This window comes from Balaenoptera acutorostrata, chromosome 4 (genome assembly GCF_949987535.1).
Source record: "Balaenoptera acutorostrata chromosome 4, mBalAcu1.1, whole genome shotgun sequence".
NCBI classification, from domain to species: domain Eukaryota; kingdom Metazoa; phylum Chordata; class Mammalia; order Artiodactyla; family Balaenopteridae; genus Balaenoptera; species Balaenoptera acutorostrata.
The window spans coordinates 68,383,400-68,406,952 of record NC_080067.1 but is presented as its reverse complement, the minus strand read 5'-3'; the positions used below and the strand labels follow the sequence as shown (position 1 = coordinate 68,406,952).

The following is a 23,553-nucleotide window of genomic DNA, read 5'->3' as shown; positions in this document are numbered from 1 at the left end:
GCGGGGCACAGGCTCCAGACGCGCAGGCTCAGTAGTTGTGGCTCATGGGCCCAGCCGCTCCGCGGCATGTGGGATCCTCCCAGACCAGGGCTCGAACCCGTGTCCCCTGCATTGGCAGGCAGATTCTCAACCACTGCGCCACCAGGGAAGCCCCGCACTAGAGGTTTTTACTTACATATCTGTCTCCTTCAAGAGACTGTAGCTCTTTGGGTGAGGACTGTGTTTTAGCCATCCGTGTATCACCCACAGAAACTAGCCCAGTGCTGTGCAAGTACCAAATCCTTCAAAACTCCTAAGCACACTGTCAAAATTGAATCTGACAGTAAATGGCAGTTATGAGACTATTACTGAGACATTTACCTTCATCGGAATTCAAGGAATTGGCTTCCCTACACATATCACCTGCAAATTACTGTAGTGATTTGGGGGAAACATTCTTTTTACTTTTCCCACAATCCTTCATGTAATGTCTATAAAAATTATTCTCATAACAGTAAATTGAAAAATGCCATTAATGCAACAAATCTAACAGTCAAATTGACTGAACATATACTAAAGCACAAAAACAATAATTAAATGTTTAGTTGGACTAAACATAGAAAGTCAACCAACTGCTATGGAAGTTCCAGAAACAAATAATCTATGGAGAATTAGGGTAAAGGTGTTTAGGGGAATGTGTGGGCTAAGGGGTCCAAGAAATGTGTTAGTGGGTTAAAAAGGTAAAACAATCTAAAAATCACCTATCAAGTGTTCCTCTGAACTTTGGGAGGGATATTTTGAAAATGTCAAGTAATAGGAAAACAAATAATCCAATTCAAAAGTGGACAAAGGGCATGAAAAGACATTTCTCCAAAGAAGATATAGAAATGGCCAATAAGTCTAAGAAAAGATGTTCAACATCACCAATTATTAGGGAAATGCAAATCAAAACCACAATGAGATGCTACCTCACACTCATTAGGATGGCTACTACCAAGAAAACAGAAAATAAAAGTGTTAGTGAAGATGTGGAGAATTTGGAAGCCTTGTGCATTGCTGGTGAGAATGTAAAATGATATTGCCATTACGGAAAACGGTATGGTGGTTCCTCAAAAAATTAAAAATAGAATTACCATTTAACTCAGTAATCCCACTTCTGGGTGTACACCGAGAAGAACTGAAAGCAGGGACTCAAAAAGATATTTCTACACCCATGTTCATAGCAGCATTATTCACAATAGTCAAAAGGTGGAAGCAACCAAGTGCCCACTGATAAATGAATGGAAAAACAAAATGTAGTATATACATAAAACAGAATATTATTCAGTCTTAGAAACGAATGAAATTCTGCATGTGCTACAACATGGATAAATCTTGAAGACTTTATGCTAAGTGTAATAAGCTAGACACAAAAGGACAATTACTGTTTGATTCCACTTATGAGATACATAGAGTAATCAAATTCAAATTCATCAAGTCAGAAAATAGAATGGTGTTTACCAGGGGCTGAGTGGGGAGGAGGGAATTAGGAGTAATTGTCTAATGGGTACAGAGTTTCAGTTTGGGATGCTGAAAAGGTTCTGGAGATGGATGGTGGTGATTATTGCACAATGATGTGAATGTACTTATTGCCAATGAACTGTAAACTTAAAAATGGTTAAAATGGTGAATTTTATGTTATGTTTATTTTACCACACTTTTACAAAATAAATAACTGTTTTTTAGTATCAAGGAATATAATAGGAATTACATACCTATCTGTGACAAAGCCATTCAAGATTTTAAACTGTTTCAAGTTTTACTGCTTTCTGCTAAAATTATATAAATTCAATACAGAAACACTAATTATTACTTACTGATTAGAAGATCTGCTTTGCTGTTGTTCAGCACATTATAGTAATTTTTAAGATGTTAGTTATGTACCTCATTTATAATAACCAAAACATAAGTACAGGAATATAACTAAAAAATTAATCAATACCAGTGAAGAGTACCTAATTTTCTGTCCAATGACCTCTACTGACAATTAGCATTGCAAAACCACAGTGGTTTATATTACTTCCTATTATGAGCCCTTGAAAACAAGCCAAAATTGAGATCAACGTCAAATAAACAGTAACATGCAGATCAATGTGATTATTACTTAATAAATACAGTTTATCACTTAATATCTTTTAAAACATGGGGCCCATGGAAAAAGAAATTGTAAATTACACTCGAGAACTTACTTTCATCTTGATGTGTTATCTCCTGAAGTTTGCTTTGTAGTCTCTAGGAGGTAAAAGGAACACTTTTTATTTCTAATCCACCAATACCTGAATTATCATATTTTAAAGGTAAACCCCAAGAAACAACAAGGTTATTAAGAATGATCTCTGCCATTCAGAAGAGAATTTTTGTGTATATAGAAAACACAGGGCTTCCCTGGTGGCGCAGTGGTTAAGAATCCGCCTGCCAATGCAGGGGACATGGGTTTAAGCCCTAGTCCGGGAGGATCCCAAATGCCATGGAGCAACTAAGCCCGTGCGCCACAACTACTGAGCCTGTGCTCTAGAGTCCGCAAGCCACAACTACTAAGCCTTGGGATTAGTATCATGTGGGATACTGGTGTATCATGACATGCAAGATAAAAATATTTAGAAATAAAATGTACAAAAAAAATGTACTGTTGTCTGCAGCTTACTTTGAAACATAAGAAATTAAGATGGATTGGCAAAAACTTACACAATGTTGTATGTCAATTTTATCTCATGAAAAAAAGATGGATTGATAAATGGGTATAGGGCTAGACAGAAACATGACAAAGCAAATACAGTAAAATGTTACCTTTAGCATTATTAAGAAGGCACCATGAATATCTCCTTTCTTTTCTAATAGATAAGCAGTGACTTCATGAAGTTGATACTTCTGGGTAATCTAGGAAAGAAGAAAAGATAAAGCTTTTTTGTTCAAAAATCTTGTTTGTGGAGTCAGAAGATCCTATTAAGGATGAAAAAAACCCCCATGATAATAAATAATGAATTCATACCCTAGTAGTATGCTACTTTACAGTATAACATGCAAATATTTGACTTTCTAGTCTTAGAGTGGCCCATTTGGGACTCTGACTGAACCAAGGTCACTCATTTTTTTTTTCACTTATTTATTTTAAAAGTTGTTATGCACCTGAATCAGGTATATCCATTGCACAAAAGGTAACATGTATACATAAACAGTAATAATATACACCAGAAATTGATAAGTGTAATTATTCCAAAATATTTAGAACAAAATGACAATGAAAACTCTATACATTAGCTTGTGGGATCTTAATAAAAATTAATAAACTAAGAGTTTCTAATAAGTAAAAAAGAAATGCCAGTTAAGCTAAGGTAAAAGAAAGAAAATAAGTACAGAAAAGAATGTCATGGAAGGAAACAACAGAGAAACAATAGCGAGGTTTAAAAGAAAATCCTAAATTAGTCTTTGAAAAGACTAATAACATAGAATAAAACTTTCTTAGGAGTAAGAAAAAAGAGAGGCACAAATAACATATTATAGGTTAACAGATCAAAGGAGGAAAACATGTGATCATCTCAATAAATGCAGAAAAAGTATTTAGTAAAATGCAGCACCCATTTTTCACAAAAATAAAAACAATACAAAACACTCTAACTCAAACTGGTAATGGCACTTTTTTAATTTAATAAAAATTATCTATCAAAATCCTACAATAAACACCATATTTAACATAAAATGTTAGACACATCCCCCTTTAAATCAGGAACAAGGAGAGAATGCATACTATCACTGCCTCTGTTCAATAATATCCCAGAGCCCATAGATATCTGATGAGGGAATGAAAAAAGTATAAGATTGGAAAGAAAGAAAAAAAGCTACCATTATTCTCAGAAAAAATTATTGTCATAAAAAAAATCTAGAAAATATTTGAACGAAAAAATAATTCAGCCTGGTTGCTAGATATAAAACAATGAACAAAAATTAATAACATACACCAGCAGTAACCAATTAAAAAAAGTCATTTCAAAAAATTTCCTTTCAGAAATTTCATTTCTAATGAGCCTGAGTAAACATGGAGGCAGTAGAGCCACCTCACACCATGGCCCTACATCTAGCCAGAGCAGAGAGAGCCACTGCAGGTACTACCATGCATGCCTGTACTTGGGAGGGAGCAGAGGCTGCTTGGACTATAACCCTTCCTCCAGCCACATCAGAGACTGTCACTGTCTGCACACAAATATGTGCAAGCACTAGGGAAGGAGTGGAATCAACTCAGGCCCTCGTCCTGCCTCCAGCTAGGGTGGAGACTGCCACTGCTGGTACAACTGCACAAAGGTAGAAGTGGAACCAGCTTACTAGTGTGGTTCCTACTGCTCTGGCCCTGACCCTGCCTCTACCCAATGTGTGCATACCAGGGAAGAAGTGGAACAAGTTTAGAAGTGCAGCCCCAAGCCCTTAGGTCCCAGCCATATCCCCAACCGTGGCAAACACCACCATAACACTGGGAAGAAGCCCAACTCTCTCAAAGATCCTGCTCCAGACCCTTAGGCCTTGGCACCACCCCTAATAGGGCAGTGACTCTAGCCCTACATGCCAGCAATACACTGCCTTGTAACACATAACAGAGAAAGATGCAGCCTATGCTCACTTTAAAATTAGCTCTTCCACCAGTGCCACTGGGGACAAGCAGACTTCATAGGGATGCTCCCACATATGGACATGCCTTCAAGACTGGGATATGGAACTGTTTCACATAATCTCACACAGAAAAACAGAGAATGTCAAACAAGATATAAAAAGAGAGGAATATGTTTCAGATGAAAGAAAAAGGTAAATTCATTAAGGGGATGGGAAACAAATAAAAAAAGTGATAAATAATTTACTTGAAAAAAGTTCAAAGCATTAGTAATAAAATGCTAACTGAACATGGGAAAATAATAGAGGAACACAGTGATAACTGCAAGAAAGAAATAGAAAATATAAAAGAGAATTATCAAAGCTGAAGAATACAATAACTGAAATTTAAAATACACAAGAAGGAGTTAACAACATAATGAAAAATAAGCTAAAACTGACACCGGTGAAATACAAAGAACCATAAGAGACTATTACAAACAACTATATGCCAATAAAATGTATATCCCAGAAGAAATGGACAAATTCTTAGGAAGATACAACCATCCAAGACTGAAACAGGAAGAAATAGATAATATGAACAGACAAATCACAAGTGCTGAAATTGAAACAGTGATTAAAAAACTTCCAACAAACTGAAGTCCAGGTCCCAATGGCTTCACAGGTGAATTGCATCAAACATTTAGAGAAGAATTAACACCTAGCCTTCTGAAACTCTTCCAAAATATCGCAGAGGAAGGAACACTCCCAAGCTCATTCTATGAGGCCCCTGTCACCCTGATACCAAAACCAGACAAAAATACCACAAAAAAAGAAAATTACAGGCCAATACCACTGATGAACATAGATGCAAAAATACTCAAGAAAATACTAGCAAATTGAATCCAACAATACATTAAAAGGATCATACACTATGATCAAGTGGGATTTATCCCAGGGATGCAAGGATTCTTCAGTATCCACAAATTAATCAATGTGATACACCACATTAACAAACTGAAGAATAAAAACCATATGATCGGGACTTCCCTAGTGGTGCAGTGGTTAAGAATCCGCCTGCCAAGGCAGAGGACATGGGTTCGAGCCCTGGTCCGGGAAGATCCCACATGCCGTGGAGCAGCTAAGCCCATGTGCCACAACTACTGAGCCTGAGCCCACAAGCCACAACTACTGAAGCCCATGTACCTAGCGTGCTCCACAATAAGAGAAGCCACCACAATGAGAAGCTAGCGCACCGCAACGAAGAGTAGCCCTCACTCACCACAACTAGAGAAAGCCCACAGTGCAGCAACGAAGACCCAACATAGCTAAAAATAAATAAATAAATAACCATATGATCATCTCAATAGGTGCAGAAAAAACTTTTGACAAAATTCAACGCCCATTTACGATAAAAAAAACTCTCTAGAAAGTGGGCATAGAGGGAACTTACCTCAACATAATAAAGGCCATATATGAAAACCCCACAGCTAACATCACTCTCAGTGGTGAAAAGCTGAAAGCGTTCCCTCTAAGAGCAGGAAAAAGGCAAGGATAACCACTGTCAACACTTTTATTCAACAAGTTTTGGAAGTCCTAGCCACAGCAATCAGAGAAGAAAAAAGAAATAAAAAGAATCCAAATTGGAAAAGAAGAAATAAGACCATCACTGTTTGCAGATGAAATGATACTATCCATAGAAAATCCTAAAGATGCTACCAGAAAACTATTGGAACACATCAATGAATTTGGTAAAGTTGCAGGATACAAAATTAATACACGGAAATCTTTTGCATTCTTATACATAACAATGAAAGATCAGAAAGAGAAATTAAGGAAAGAATGCCATTTACTATCACATCAAAAAGAATAAAATAATTAGGAATAAACCTACCTAAGGAGTCAAAAGACCTATACTCTGAAAACTATAAGATGCTGTTGAAAGAAATTGAAGATGACACAAACAGTTGGAAAGATATATCATGTTCTTGGATTGAAAGAATCAATATTGTCAAAATGACTCTACTACCCAAGGCAATCTACAGATTTAATGCAATCCCTTTCAAATTACCAACGGCATTTTTCACAGAACTAGAACAAAAAATTATAAAATTTATATGGAAACACAAAAGACCCCAAAGAGCCAAAGCAATACTGAGAAAGAAAAACGAAGCTGGAGGAATCAGAGTCCCTGACTTCAGACTATAGTACAAAACTACAGAAATCAAAACAGTATGGTAGATCCATGGAACAGGATAGAAAGCCCAGAAATAAACCCATGCACATATGGTCAATTAATCTACAACAAAGGAGGCTACACTATACAATGGACAAAAGACAGTCTCTTCAGGAAGTGATGCTGGGAAAACTGGACAGCTACATGTAAAAGAATGAAATTAGAACATTCTCTAACAGCATACACAAAAATAAACTTAAAGTGGATCAAAGACCTAAATGTAAGACCAGACACTATAAAACTCTTAGAGGAAAACATAGGCAGAACACTCTTTGACATAAATCATAGCAATATTTTTTTGGATCTGTCTCCTAGAGTGATGGAAATGAAAACAAAAATAAACAAATGGGACCTAATTAAACTTAAAAGCTTCTGCACAGCAAAGGAAACCATAAACAAAACAAAAAGGCAACCCACAGAATGAGAGAAAATATTTGCAAACAAAGTGACTGACAAAGGATTAATCTACAAAACCTACAAACAGCCCATGCAAAAACAATCCAATCAAAAAATGGGCAGAAGATCTAAACAGAGATTTCTCCAAAGAAGACACACAGATGGCCAAAAAAGCTCATGAAAGGATGCTCAACATCACTAATTATTAGAGAAATGCAAATCAAAACTACAATGAGGTATCACCTCACATAGCTTAGAATGGCCATCATCAAAAAGTCTACAAACAATAAATGCTGGAGAAGGTGTGGAGAAAAGGGAACCCTCCTACACTGTTGGTGAGAATGTAAATTGGTACAACTGCTATGGAGAACAATATGGAAGTTCCTTAAAGAACCAAAAATAGAACTACCATATAATCCAGCAATCCCACTCCTGGGCATATATCCTGAGAAAACCATAATCTAAAAAGATACATGCACCCCAATGTTCATTGCAGAGCTATTTACAATAACCAAGACATGGAAGCAATCTAAATGTCCATTGATAGAGGAATGGATAAAGAAGATGTGATACATATATACAATGGAATATTACTCAGCCATAAAAAAGAATGAAATACTGCCATTTGTAGAAACATGGGTGGACCTAGAGATTATCATACTAAGTGAAGTAAGTCAGACAGAGAAAGACAAATATTATACGATGTCACTCATATGTGGAGTCTAATTAAAAAATGATACAAATGAACTTATTTACAAAACAGAAACAGACTCACAGACTTCGAAAACAAACTTATGGTTACCAAAGGGGAAACGTGGGGGGGTGCAGGGGGATAAATCAGGAGCTTGGGATTAACACATACCCACTACTATACATAAAACAGATAACCAACAAGGGCCTATTGTATGACACAGGGAACTCTACTCAATATTCTGTGATATTAATAACCTATATGAGAAAAGAATCTAAAAAAGAATGAATACATGTATATGTATAACTGAACCACTTTGCTGTACATCTGAAACTAACACAACATTGAAATCAACTATATTCCAATAAAAATTTTAAAAAAATTTCCTTTCACAATGTTAACAAAAAGTATCTAAGAACAAATTGAGGAAAACGTGCAAGAGCCTTATGTAAAATATTATATTTTATAACTTTAGTTATAAAACCTCACCAAAGTGGGTAAAAGGCATTTCAAAAAGACAACCATGTTCCTGAATGTGAAGACCATACCATAAGATGTCAATCCTCCCTGAATTAATCTATAAATTCAATGTATTTTTCATCAAAATCCCAGAAGAATATGTTATCTTTATAGGAATGTGACAATGTGATTCCTAATTTGATGCAAAATAGTAAGAGGCCAAGAGTAGCCAGAGAATTTTAAAGAAAAAGAATGAGGAAGGAAGACTCTTCTTCCAAATAATAAACCTTATTTTAAAGCTGTATTAATTAAAATATGTGGCATGGGTATAGGGAAAGACAAATGACCAAAAGAATAGAACAGAATTCACAAAAAGATCTATGTATATTTGGGAGTTTGGTGTACAGCAGTATGGCATTATAAATAAGTGAAGAAAGGACAAGAAAATGCCACATGGACCATTAGCCATCCACATGGAAAAAAAATATAAATCCCTCTCTTGATCTGTTTACATAAATAAATTCCAGATGGACTAAAAGCCTAAATGAAAAAAGCCAAACTATAAAACTCATATAAGAGGATATCCTTAATGCCATTAAAGTAGGAAAGGAAATAAAAGTCACATACACAAAATTTTAACATTAAAGGAAAAGACTGATAAATTAAAATAGAAGTCACTAAAAACCAAGTTAAAAGACATGCCATAATAGACTGGAAGAAGGCATCTCCAACATATAAAATCAGCAAAGAACTAGAGATCCAGAAATTAGAAAGAACTTCTAGAAATCAGTAACAGAAGGGCAATACCTCAATAGGAAACTGGGCAAATGATATGAATAGATAATTCAGAGAAAAGAAAACCCAAAGTGTCATTAAAGATATGGAAAGATATGCAATGTTATGAGTAAGCAATGATAATCATCACACTGGCAAAAATTAAGAAGTCTAAAAATACTAGAAATCAGCAAGGATGTGGAAAAACAGCAAATTTCAAATACTGATGATGAGACTGGAAGCAAATAAGAAATCAACTTGGCAATATGAATAGAATTCAGCTACTCTATTGTCTAAAGAATTCCACTTCCAGGCATACTACTTAGAGAAATCTCAGATGGGCACAAAGAAGGTATGTACAAAGATGTCCAAAGTAGCATTGTTTATAATGGCAAAAGACTGGAAACACTCTGAATGTCTGTAAATAGGAAAATATATAAACTGCGGCACAGTTATTCAATTGACTATTATATGGTCATTAAAATGAATGAACTAGAGCTATTTGTATTAAAAACTGATAGATAAAAAATTAATAAAAAAGCAATTTGCAATAGGATATTACTGTATGATACCATTAATACAAATTTTAAAAACATACAGAACTGTACCTTGTGTTTTATAGGTAAATTCATATACAGGAAAAATTTTTTAAATGGATGGGAAGGATAAACTTCCCATCTTCAGGTCAGTAGTAACCTCAAGGGAGACATGACAGATATAGGATGCTTTATTTCTAAAACAAACAACAAAGATCTGAAGCCAGTATGGCAAAACATTAACATCTGTAAAGTTGGGTTGGTGGGAATATATGTACCCATTTTGCACATTTCTATGTATTTTGAAATATTTTATAATTTAAAAAATTTTAATTGTGTGGGCAGTTTAGGACATGGATGCAGAAAATACAGGCTACTGTTTCATGAGTATTGATAGCAACAGTAAAAAGGTAGCTTAAAAACAAATTTTAAACAGGGAACATACTAGCCTCTTATGGTAGATTAGAATATGTGTGTATGTATACATATGTACATATGTGCATACATGCACACACACACACACATTCATTTCCATTTGGAAACAGGAGAAAACAAGGAAAGAGAATCAAGGCAATGACTGTGTAATTGCCTTCTAGTCTAGTAAGTCACATGGCACAACAGGACTATCTAACCATCAGTGCCTGCAAGTAAGAGCTTGGTTTTTCCCTCTTAATATTTTTACTGTATTCCTTTTTCTCTGCTTATCCTGTTGGCTAGAATGCCTGTGAAACTTGATGAATAACAATGATGGACATGTGCTGTTTCTGACTTTACTAGAATAAACAGAGAGGCAATAACACAGCAATGGAGAGCATGCACGATGGAGTCAAACTATCTGGGTTCAACTTCGGGTGCTAGCACTTACTAGGTATAAACTTAGCCAACTGATTTAATATATGAATCTCCCTGTGCTCATCTGTAAAATGGTGAGCAATAAAGAAAAGTTTACTCTTGCCTTCTCTACATTACTGGTCTTACCTGAATAGTTTCTTCTAGGCGGTAGCACTCAAGGACTTGCAGTGTCTCTATAACCTGGTTTGGGCTGAACTGACACAATAGCTCAATGAACTGCTCTGTAATACAAGGAGATATCTGCAGCAATTCTTGATTTACATGAATACCTTCCCTGAAAACAGAAAAGGCAAGACAGTAGCATTATTTAATCATACCATAATTAAAGCTACAGGTAAAAAGTATGTTACCTTAAAACCAAGACTACCTTTTGATCAGATAAAATCATGAATTAAAAGTCTTAATGTTACTTAGGTTATTAAGGTGAATTATACACTACACCAGAAACATTCTAAATCACAATATTTCTCAATTTACATTGAATAATTAAGGAAATTCAGTGGAGGCTCCTCTAAATCATACCTGAAGTTGTACTGTTGCTCTAAAAGAAACAAAGATGACTCAATTTAGTTCAAACAATTTGATCCAAGAGTAACTATATATAATAAGCCATCTTCTAGTCTCAACAACTGTCCCTACTAAACTTCCCTTATAGCACCAATCACATCATGTTGTAATTACTTCTTCAATTATCTATCTTCTCTAAAAGACTATAAATTCTGTGAGGCATCAGTACCTTCTCACTAATGAATTCTTAAAGCCTACAACAGTGTCTTCCATGTAGCAAGGGCTAATTATTTGGTTGTTGTTAAAACAAATAAGTGGATGAATAGTAGGATATACAAAATTTATGGTTCATTTGCCTTGTATGCCAGCCACTCACAAAGCCCATTATTCATAATGCCTACACAAAAGCTGTGGGAGTATTAGTTTTACCATGGTGGACACTACTGGAACTATTTAAAAAATCAACTGCGGTTCATTGGAGATATAAGAATCATCTTTTCTCTACCTTCAAAAGAAGTCAGGGCTTCCCTGGTGGCGCAGTGGTTGAGAGTCTGCCTGCCAGTGCAGGGGACGCGGGTTCGAGCCCTGGTCTGGGAGGATCCCACATGCCGCGGAGTGACTGGGCCCGTGAGCCACAGTTGCTGGGCCTGCGCGTCTGGAGCCTGTGCTCCGCAACAAGAGAGGCCTGCGCACCGCGATGAGGAGTGGCCCCCACTTGCCACATCTGGAGGGGGCCCTCGCACAGAAGCGAAGACCCAACACAGCCATAAATAAATAAATAAATAAATAAATAAATAAATAAAATTAAAAAAAAAAAAAGAAGTCAGTTCCTTCTGGGAGTCCTATCTTCTCTTCAGAATTCCTCAACTAAAGCCCCTTATGTAAAGAACTGGAACAGCGTTAATAACATACAAAAAATTGCTACAAAAACTCCCTACAAACAAAAGTCCAGGGCCAGATGCTTCACTGGGAAATTCTACCAAATGTACGAAGAAGAACTTATACCGATCCTTCTCAAACTCTTCCAAAAGACTGAAGAGGAAGGAACACTCCCAAAGACATTCTATGAAGCCACCATCACCCTGATACCAAAACCAGACAAAGACACTACCAGAAAAGAAAATTAAAGGCCAATATCTTTGGTGAATATAGATGCAAAAACTCAACAAATATTAGCAAACTGAATCCAACAACACATAAAAAAGGTCATACACCATGACCAAGTTGGATTCATCCCAGGGTCACAAGGATGGTTCAACATATGCAAATCATCAATGTGATACACCACATCAACAAAAACCACATGATCATCTTAATAGATGAAGAAAAAGCATTTGACAAAATTCAACATCCATTCATGATAAAAACCCTTACGAAATGGGTATAGAGGGAACATATCTCAACATAATAAAAGCTATTTATGACAAACCCACAGCCAATATAATACTCAACAGTGAAAAGCTGAAAGCCTTCCCACTAAAATCTGGAAGAAGGATGCCCACTCTCACCACTTCTCTTCAACATAGTATTGGAAGTCCTAGCCACAGCAATCACACAAGAAAAAGAAATAAAAGGTATTCAAATTGGTAGGGAAGAGGTAAAATTGTCACTATATGCAGATGACATAGTTTTCTACTATATATAGAAAACCCTAAAGACTCCACAAAAAAACTACTAGAACTGATAAATGAATTCAGCAACATAGCAGGATACAAGATTAACATACAGAAATCGGTTGCACATGTTTACACTAACAATGGAACAGCATAAAGGGAATGTAAAAAAATAATACCTTTTAAAATTGCATCAATAAATAAATAAAATATTTAGGAATAAACCCCACCAAGGAGGTGAAAGACTTACATGCTGAGAACTACAAAACATTAATAAAGGAAATTAAAGATGATTCAAAGAAATGGAAAGATATTCCATGCTCTTGGATTGGAAGAATCAGTACTGTTAAAATGGCAATACTACCCAAAGCAATCTACAGATTTAATGTGATCCCTATCAAATTACCCATGACATTTTTCACAAAACTAGAACAAATAAATCTAAAATTTATAAGGAACCATAAAAGACCCAGAATTGCCAAGGCAATCCTGAGGAGGCATAACCCTCCCAGACTTCAGATAATACTACAAAGCTTCAGTAATCAAAACAGTGTGGTACTGGCACAAAAACAGACATACAGATCAATGGAACAGAATAGAGACCCCCAGAAATAAACCCACACACCTCTGGTCAATTAATGTTCGACAAAGGAGGCCAAACAATAAAACGTGAAAAAGACAGTCTCTTCAGCAAGTGGTGCTGGGAGAGTTGAACAGCTGCATGTAAATCAAAGAAGTCAGAACATACCCTCACGCCATGCACAAAAATAAGCTCAAAATGGCTTAAAGACTTAAATACAAGACGAGACACCATAAAACTCCTAGAAGAGATCATAGACAAAACATTCCCTGACATAAATTGTACCAATGTTTTCTTAGGTCAGTCTCCCAAGGCAATAGAAATAAAAGCAAAAATAAACAAATGGGACCTAATCAAACTTACAAGCTTTTGCACAGCAAAGGAAACCATAAACAAAAGGAAAAGAAAACCTACAGAATGGGAGAAAATATTTGTGAAGGATGGGACCGACAAGGGCTTAATTCCCAAAATATACAAACAGCTCATACAACTCAACAACAAAAGAACAACCCAATCGAAAAATGGAAAGTCAACCACTAGAAAAAGTTTTTTAAAATAAGTATAATTAATATACTAAGAGAGACAAAAAATGGAATCATATACAAACCCTCAGTTAAAGTCAGAGGAGGTATAAAAATAGTAGGAAACAACAAAAAGAAACAAAAAACAAGGGTGATGAATAAAAAATAGTATAAACAGAACAGAAGAAAGGGTAGGATTTTGTAAAAGCCACAAAGTACCTTAATATGTGTCCTTTTCATTGTAAATAGAAAAAATATGGGTATTTGGAAAGATTTCTTTAAATATCAATGAAGCAAAGTTTTTGAAACTTTAGTTCGTAGCACTCACATGCCAGTTTTCATTGTTTCAGAAATTCTAAAAGCAAAGAGCAGACCGTTCCAAACTCCTAACAATTGCTCTCATTTTTATTATTAAAGTATCAATCTAAATTTCTATTATTAACTAAGCAATTAGTGGGGGCAACGAATATGGTGAGCATTAAGCTACCTACATCTAACCACATCATCTGATTATCATTCAATCATACACACAAACAGTATGTGTGCATACCATTTAATGTTATGTATTTTTCCAGTTTAGCATTATTTAAACATTCATATTGCCATGTTTGCCAATCTGGTATTTAATTATGTTCATATACCTTACCATTTATATAGCTATCTCCCCCATCTACTTTTTTAAACAGTTTTTTCACTATATAAATGTTAATATGGATATTTCAATATTAACTACCTTTTTCTTATGGTATTTCCTTAAAATATATTTTCCAAAATGGAATCACTGGATCAAAGCACATGTACAACCTTAGAGCTCTTAATACATATAGATAAAACTATGAAAAGAAAGAAAACAAAGTGGACTAAAAGGGAGGAACACATATTCAAAGGGTGGGCAGAACAACCCTGTGTAGTGTATCCCATGAACAAAAAGTTCGGTACTACTGAGGAATAAAGAGGAAAAGAGAAATGGCAGGATGGAAGAAAATTAAGCTGAACCGATATGCCTGAATGAGATCAAGAAGGGTCTTTTACACCATAAGGAGTTCAGATTTTACCTTGGATAATGGAAACTAAAAGAACTTTGAGAAGGGGAAAGGGAACACTATCATTATTTGCCTATTTGAAAATGGAAGTAGAAGAATTAAGAAGGCTGGTTAGGAGACCAGCAAAAGAGACCAGAAGAGAGATACTGAGGGCCTGAACCAGAGGCCCAGAGGCAGAGGGGGTGGACGAGAGAAGGACTCACATGTAAGAGACATACAAGAGGTACGTTTTGATGACTGACTGGTTCTGTGTGGTGTGGCTGAGAAGGTGCAGTGGAGTTGGTAAAGGAAAGTTAAAAATTCATCATCACACCAAGGGTTTTATTTAAGACACTTACACTGCAATTGCCTCTGAAGGCAGGGTCCCACCTTATTCACCATTTTATCTCCCATGCCTGTCACAGTGCTTAGTATGCTGTAGTTACTCAGTAAATTCTTAAGTGAAGTAAATGGGTGGATACAGCCATTTGCTAAGAGAGAAAATAAAGGAGGAGGAACAGGTTTAGACTGAAAAAAGTGAGTATAATTTTGAGCCATTTCAACCTCTCACACATTGCTTAGCAGATAGCAATCTCATTATAAAGAATTATTAAATTAAGGAATAAAGATATAAATGCATGTAAACTATCTATCCATCCATCTATCCATCCATTTACCTAAAAGATTAGTAGATGATGACGTGTTAGGATTTAGAAGGTTGAATTTGAGCTGCTGGCAAAAATACTAACAAAGATAACAATATCTGGTGGTGAGCCTGGCCAAGCAGACAGGCACTCACTGAGGTAGGAATGCATTTTTATATGTCAAAGTTCATGAATATATATAATGTTCTATTTTTTTAAACTTTGAAATACGCTATTTCAACACTGTGTCAATATCTTAAAATATCCCTTCAAAATTATCCACAGAAACAGTGACAGATTCAATTTAAATCCAATGTATAACCATTTCCATAATCTATGTTTTGCTCCTTGGCAAAGATATTCATTTCCTTAGCAATGTTCAATTTTTACTTTATTTTGATTAAAGACTTAGAAATACAGTACAACGTTTTATGTGTTTTTTTCCTACAAGAAAATCATACCACATATTTCAGAGGCCTCCAGGACATTGCTAACAAAGGCTAAATCGACATTACCAAGAAAACTGTACTGAGGAAAATACTGTGACTATAAATACACTTGCACATTCTCTTTATTCCTTATGAAGCTCATAGCCCCACAGAAACCATCAGTGTCCTTCTGTATTATCCTTCAAGCATCCCCACCCCACAAAGGACCTGCATCTGGATGTAAGTATATCAGGAGAACTCCTGTGAGAAATCTTGGCCAGCAGGAATGCACACAGGGAGTGGGCGTGGGGTAGGGCTTTATGTAGCAGCTGTCCCAAAGAAGGGAATTGGAAGAGGATGCAAACCCTTTCTCCCAGGCTGTTGGCCTCAATTCAGGCAAATAATTTGTTTCTGGAGGATTAACCTCCCTCCCTTCAAAACTATCTAATCTTTCTACATACAAATGCCACCAATATCTTTGTAGGTCAATTAATTCTACCGAGGGCATTATTTACAGAGCAAAGGTAACTTAAAGAAATTGGATAAAGAAAACAGAGAAATACACATGAGAATTCAACTAGATTATTAGTTTCCTAAAAAATGCTGTTGACAAAATAAGTCACTCCTTTAGAAACAACTCAATAAATACATATAAATGTTAAATCAAATGTGCATAAACTATACCCCCCCACACACACACACAAACAGGAATGAGGATCCTACTAACTCAGGTTTTTGGGGCAAGAGCAAAAAAAGCAATATTCTGCTATGACACATATATACAAGCAGTCACCATCTCAAAATAACTTTCTTTCATTTTCTCTACTCTCTAGAATGTTGCTATAGGAGCTTCATGAAAGGAAAAACCTGGAAGTTAAAAAAAAAAAATCCTATTGCTTAAGAAGAACAGAAAGGGAAGAATCAAAGGCAAAAATAGTCTGAAGTTGTCTGCCAGGGAAAACTGCTAGGCAGAACCAGTCTACCTATTCTTGATATTCTTTTGTCCCTAAATACCTTTTTCTATACTCCTAGTTTCCCCAGTACCTGGAAAGACTCTAATCCTTTACTTGAGATTAGTTAACAAGCATACTCATTTACAAAGGCTAAAGTGTGATGGGAAATCATTCAGAGACTAATGTAATCTAGTCCACACAACCTGTTTTCTTCTTACCCTTGAGGTCAACTGGTATTGGAAAAGGGTTTTTTCATCATTGTGTATACTTCATTGTATTCATATGTTAATTGTACACTCTCTTTGTAAAAGTGTCACATTGACAAGCAATTAGCAATTAGTTGTGATTGTTTTGATTGGGGCATAGAAGAAGGCAATTTTGGATTTTAAAAATCTACCCAGGAACAATACTATATATCCGAGTGTGCTTATAAAGTGTAGAGCTTAAAGAAGTGTGTGCACCCTGCAACCCCTGAAAGAAGAGGACAGAGTGGAAGGAGGCAGAGTTCAAAGGGCATCAAAGACAAACTTTCTATAATTCAAAACTTTGGGGCTTCCCTGGTGGCGCAGTGGTTGAGAGTCTGCCTGCCAATGCAGGGGACGCGGGTTCGAGCTCTGGTCTGGGAAGATCCCACATGCCGCGGAGCAACTGGGCCCGTGAGCCACAACTACTGAGCCTGTGCGTCTGGAGCTTGTGCTCCGCAACAACAGAGGCCGTGATAGTGAGAGGCCCACGCACCGCGATGAAGAGTGGCCCCCGCTTGCTGCAACTAGAGAAAGCCCTTGCACAGAAACGAAGACCCAACACAGTTAAAAATAATAAAATAAATAAATAAATATTTTTTTTAAAAAAAGGCATTCCTTTAAAAAAAAAAAAAAAAAAGAAACTTTGTCTAAGGCCGGCTCAAGAAGCACCTCCTCCTTACTTCCTCTGAACTCAACCTTCTTAACCTTGCTCTCCCCCTCAATCCAGAATTCAATGTACGTATTATTAGTGATGGGGCTCAGGACACGCTTCCCCAAAATACGGTATGTTGGCATATTGAATATTTTAAGCTCAAGGAATTTGAGAAATGTCAGGTGCAGGAAGGACTCTCTGCCCTTCCCCTTCTCCTGTGAAGCAGATCCTAAGACCATCTTATGAAAGGTACTCTCTCTCTTCCTGGAGGAAAGGAGCATCCTCATCTCTGAAGATGGAGGGACACTGAGAGGAATCCAAACAAACACATCTTGCTAAGTTTCCCCCAGTTTATCACCCTTAGCTCATATCCTTCAGTCCTATCACATTTGCCTATGACTTTCTACCCTTCATCAAACCTAGCACAAAACGCTCAGCTTTAAGTGCTCCCTCAGGTCTTCATGTCCTTATGAAGGCTCCCGTGTCATGTAAAACACTCAATAAATTTGTATGCTTTTCTCTTCTTAATCTGTCTAGGACACAGAAGGGTAAAAGAAAAAAAAATTTTTCCCTCCCCTCACTGGTATTATTTATTTACATTGTGGGTCAAACAGGCTTTTATGGGTTAGTCTGGGACACTATCATTTAAAATACTGTTTATATAAAAATGATTGTATTGAAATGCCAAACATCAAATTTAAAATAAATTTACAGCATAATCTTAACTGACGCCTGCCTCCTATATAAGACATAAAATAAGAGGATAAAGTATTGGGTTGGCCAAAAAGTTAGTTAGGGTTTTTCCATAACGTCTTAAGGAAAAACCCGAACGAACTTTTTGGCCAATCCAATATGATGGCTTCTGGACTGGGACTCTCAAGGCAGAACACTACTAGATTTCTGACATCCTGGATATGGTGGATCAATTTGAAAGAATGCTCTTTTTAAAGGTGGAGCTAAAGTTATCTGTCTTGTTAATTCAAGGTTCTGTTAAAGAAAAAATTATCCATGACGCTTGTTAAAACAGTAAAGCAGAATTTATTCGGACTCTCATGATAGGCACAGGGAACACTACAATGGGGTACTGCAGTAAAGGAGAGAGACTGGGCTCAACTCAAATACAACAAGGAAAAGTAGAGATTTATAGCCATGGGGTGGAAGTGGGGCAGTCAATGGATGGAGAGTTACTAGGAGGGTAGGACAATTCTTTGATAAACTGACCTAACAGAATTCTTGTTGAAGGCAGGCCAGGATGATCACATATTACCTGGGTGGGGGAGGGGGCGGTGTGAGAAATTTGGACAGATATCAAGAGTGATCACATATTGAGGGTGAGGATTCTAGCTAAACTGACTTAGCAGGATTCTTGCTAAAAATAGACTCTACAAAAACAGAGATGGAAGCCCAAGGTCAGACCTAGCGGAGCAGAGGGCTCAGAGGAGCCTGACTGAAGTTTGGTCAAGGGGAGAATCTCTGTCAACGCTTCATTTCTCTAGGCTAAAGTAGAGCTGGCAATTTAGCTGTTGTCAAAGGTGAGGACATTCCAGGTCGTATTGCTTTTGGGGGAGAGGGAAGAGTAAGGACTGTGGGTGCACTGCCTCTCTCTGAAGTAGGTGAGAGAGGGCCTTGCAGCTGAACTGATATGACAGAAAGGAATAATAGGTGACAAGTTAACTTAGAGTTAATTATCCGGGGTTGGAGTTAGTTTAGGGAGATAAAATATACCGAGTAAATGTAAAATTATTTGTGGATCGCTAGTGAACAAAACAACTTTCATAGTACCTCTAAAAGATCTTACCTAATAACATATTTACAATCTAGGTATAGGTAATAACAGAGCAAGACTTTCCATGGAAGACCTCTGATACTCTTGTGATTCGCCATTTTTATTACTGTGAAGTTTAACTAAATTCAATATCAGAGCAAATGACTATATTGATATTTATATTACCTAATACTTTTTCTTAATTAAAAAAATTAAGATTTGGTCACCATTGTCTTCTGTACTTTGTTACATGTGAGAAAAGGCCGAGTTCAAAGCTGAGCTTCTCTGTCCTTCCAGCCTGAGTCTCTCCAGGTAGGATGGATGGAGAACAAGGACTTGGTTAAAATAAATTATCCTAGGGGAAGAGGAGTCAGGTCCTAAGAGAATGGATCTGACACTGGAGGAAGCGAAAGAGGAACAGAAGGAATTTTGCTATGGGAAAAAAGGTACAGGGGCTCCAGAGAAAGGGCTGGGCCCGCCTTCCTCTTCCACCTAGCTCAGTCCTCCTCAGCCCCCTCCCCCTTCTCTCAGCTCCACCCCCAGCTCCCCCATCCTTCTCCCAGCTCTCTTCCTTCCCTCTTACCCCTAACCCTAATTCTAAGGTATCTCCTAGTTAATTCTAGGGGTAGACTAGGGCCCAAACTGGATCTGAGGGAAGTACAAATGATTCATAAAAATAAAAAAAGATGTCTAGCCTCAGTAATTTCTGAGAACAGGGAATTAAAACACAGATACTTTGAAAAGGTACTGAACTGAAGTTCAGGAGGGTATGTAGTCAGACTGCTCTTCTCAACATCTGCATACGCACATCTGTATGACTGTGAATTTAAATGAAGTGTAGCCTGCTTAAGGTTTAAATGACTGAAATTTCAAAAAATTATTACAATCTACAAAACTCCTGGTATTTTGGTATTTAAAAATAGCACAGAATACTAGAATAACCAAAACTTTCTATTTTTATAATATTATAATCTCTAAAGTAAGTATATGACTGTTTTCAATGGCTAGTGCACATTATAATGTAACTTAAAAATGTGTATGTCTGATGTGAAAGCTATGTCATCCTGGAATATTACATTTAGGCCAGTGATGCTTAACTCTAGATGTACATCACAATGATTCTGTGGGATTGGGGCCAGGCAACTATATTTTTTAAAGTTTCTTAGGTTATTCTGACACACAATTCTGGTTAAGAGTGACTGTCTTAGAGGATGTTAAATACCACACTCAGCTCCCAGTGTACTCCACGTTGTCACAGGAAGATGTTAAGATCTCACATAGGGAGCTACTTTGCTTACAAATCCATTACTAATTTCATCATCTCCTTGGGTTAGTTTTTATTTGATGAGTACTACAGCAGCACTTAAAAAAACATTTACACTTTCCTTCTCACACCTCCAGGAAAGTTATTTAAAACTAAACACTTCAAATGAAAGTTTAAAAGGTAATACATTTAGAGGTGGGCTGGGAACTAGGTGTTTACTTTGAAAAGTAAAGGTATCAATCTACAGCATGGAATAAGGAATCAGAAGGAGAGATGCTACCAGAGGCAGGGGAAGCTAGATGGTCATCAAATTCTTCCTGAAACAGGTCCTCATGGTACACCTTCTTTATTTTCTTTACATTGATGACAACTCATCATGTATGCTCATGTGCAAATGGAAACAAAAGTATTGCTTCAAGATGTAATCAATTTTCCAATCATGTATTTAGAATAATCTCTGTAACTATTACTCCTGCTAATATTAAAAATCAAGAGCTGACTATACTATTTGGATATCATGAGCCAGTTTCTTCAACTCAATTTATTTCCTTTGATTTCTCATCTATGTATTATGAAAAACTAAATTTTATTAACATACCTTGGGTCAAGAAGACTCCTCAAAAATTTGAAAAGCAAAACCTGGTTCTGAAGAGAAAAACAATAAAAAAATACAATTAAATATTAAAACAAATTCTTCAGACTATGCCATGGTAAAGAACTCTAGAATATCCCTTTAAAAAGCACACACAGGGGCTTCCCTGGTGGTGCAGTGGTTGGGAGTCTGCCTGCCGGTGCAGGGGACACGGGTTCGAGCCCTGGTCTGGGAGTATCCCACGTGCCGCGGAGCCACTGGGCCCGTGGGCCACAATTACTGAGCCTGCGCTTCTGGAGCCTGTGCTCCACAACGAGAGGCCGCGATAGTGAGAGGCCCGCGCACCGCGATGAGGAGTGGCCCCCGCTTGCCGCAACTGGAGAGAGCCCTCGCACGGAAACGGAGACCCAACACAGCCATAAATATTTAAATAAATTAATAAATAATAAAAATTAAAAAAAAAAGCACACACGCATATGATTACTTCCATTATGCCCTCTGTACAGATCTAAGGAATTCTAAAGAATCATTTGGAGGTCATTTCCTCTCAGTAATTCTAATCACTGTCACATACTCAATTTTGAGAGTAGAAGAAATACAAACACCTTGGTTATTGGCCCCCCACCACTGCCAAAAAAAAAAAAAAAAAAAAAAAAGGTCCTCTATTGAGACAAATCCCTTAACAGTTCCCAGCATGAAGACCCTTGGAATGGCAGATGCTCTGAACTGCTCTGGCTACAATGACGGGTACACACTGCCTCACCTGGTCCTCCTTGTGACAACAGCCAACTGTGAGACAGTTAATCTAGGTGGGGTGGGAGGTTGAGGCCCAAACAACAACCAGTACCAAAAAAGCTCATTAACTCCCCAATATAATCAACTACAGAAGAAATGGCAAACAGATTAGCAACTAATATGCAAAAAGTCTGGCTTCTGTTTCTTCCACTTTTTAGCTATGTGACTTTGTGTCTTAAGTCACTGACTGTCGTAAGCCATTCGGTTTACTTATGTGAAAAAGAGAACAGCAATATCTTCTCTTCCTCCTGCACAGGATAGAGGTGAGAATTAAGTGAGATAAATCTTAGAATACTATATGAATATTAATAATGTTTCTAAGTTCTTAAGAAAACTAAGCAAAAATTATTATAGTTTCATTTTCCTTTTTTCTTTATTTTTTGATACATTCTAACTTCACCTATAAAAAGCAGGGGATCTCAAAACCAAAAAGGATTAATGTCATTTCGAATATAACATTTTAAATATATTATCAGTCTTTGACTTTCTATCTTTTCCCTGGCCTATCACTTTGTTTTATTATACATGGCTTTCCTTCTGGTTATACCTTAATATTCTGGCTTATTTTTCATTTCAAGAATTCTGAAAATAATTGGTCGGAGGCATATTTCTTGCCATCAAAAGTGAAAGGTAATTTATAAAATTTGTGTGGGATTCTTATACAATCAATAAAGCGCTGCAATAAAAAAATACTTCATTTCTTTAAAAGGAATGTGTAAGGGGCTTCCCTGGTGGCGCAGTGGGTGAGAGTCTGCCTGCCAATGCAGGGGACACGGGTTCTATCCCTGATCTGGGAAGATCCCACGTGCCGCGGAGCAGCTGGGCCCATGAGCCACAATTACTGAGCCTGCGCGTCCGGAGCCTGTGCTCCGCAACAAGGGAGGCCGCGATAGTGAGAGGCCCGCGCACCGCGATGAAGAGTGGCCCCCGCTTGCCGCAACTAGAGAAAGCCCTCGCACAGAAACGAAGACCCAACACAGCCATAAATAAATAAATAAATACTTAAAAAAAAAAAAAAAAGGAATGTGTAAGACTCCACAAACAGTCCATGGTCAAGAGCCACCTTTTTTTTGTGTGTAAATCATTTTATATATATATAATATATATATATGTATTTTATATATATATATATAAATTTTATATATATAATATATATATATATTTTATATATTTGTCTAATGAATGACATTATATTCATTTACCTAGCCTCTCTGCCTCTAAATATTTTAAAGCCTGTAGGAAAAAGAAAATGCTGCAATGGATAATCTTACACTTTTTTTAAAAAATGTAGATCTAGTTTTGTTTTGTTTTTTAATATTTATTTATTTATTTGGCTGTGCCAGGTCTTAGCTGTAGCACGCAGGATCTTCATTGCCACATGCGGGATCTTTAGTTGCAGCATGAGGGCTCTTAGTTGCGGCATGCGGGATCTAGC

At 36.9% G+C, this 23,553-nt stretch overlaps 1 protein-coding gene across 7 annotated transcripts in view; it reads right to left on the bottom strand.

The window, feature by feature from the left end:
• Positions 1-23,553, bottom strand: part of VPS8 (VPS8 subunit of CORVET complex) — a 280,256-nt gene that overhangs the window by 105,138 nt on the left and 151,565 nt on the right. For all 7 annotated transcript variants that reach the window (XM_057545206.1, XM_057545205.1, XM_057545207.1 and 4 more), the window contains exons 35-38: positions 21,330-21,376; positions 10,664-10,811; positions 2,806-2,895; positions 2,208-2,250 (exon numbers count right to left, since the gene is read on the bottom strand). In XM_057545206.1, coding sequence (XP_057401189.1) covers positions 2,208-2,250; positions 2,806-2,895; positions 10,664-10,811; positions 21,330-21,376 — 328 coding nt within the window. The remainder of the gene's footprint in view (positions 1-2,207; positions 2,251-2,805; positions 2,896-10,663; positions 10,812-21,329; positions 21,377-23,553) is intronic.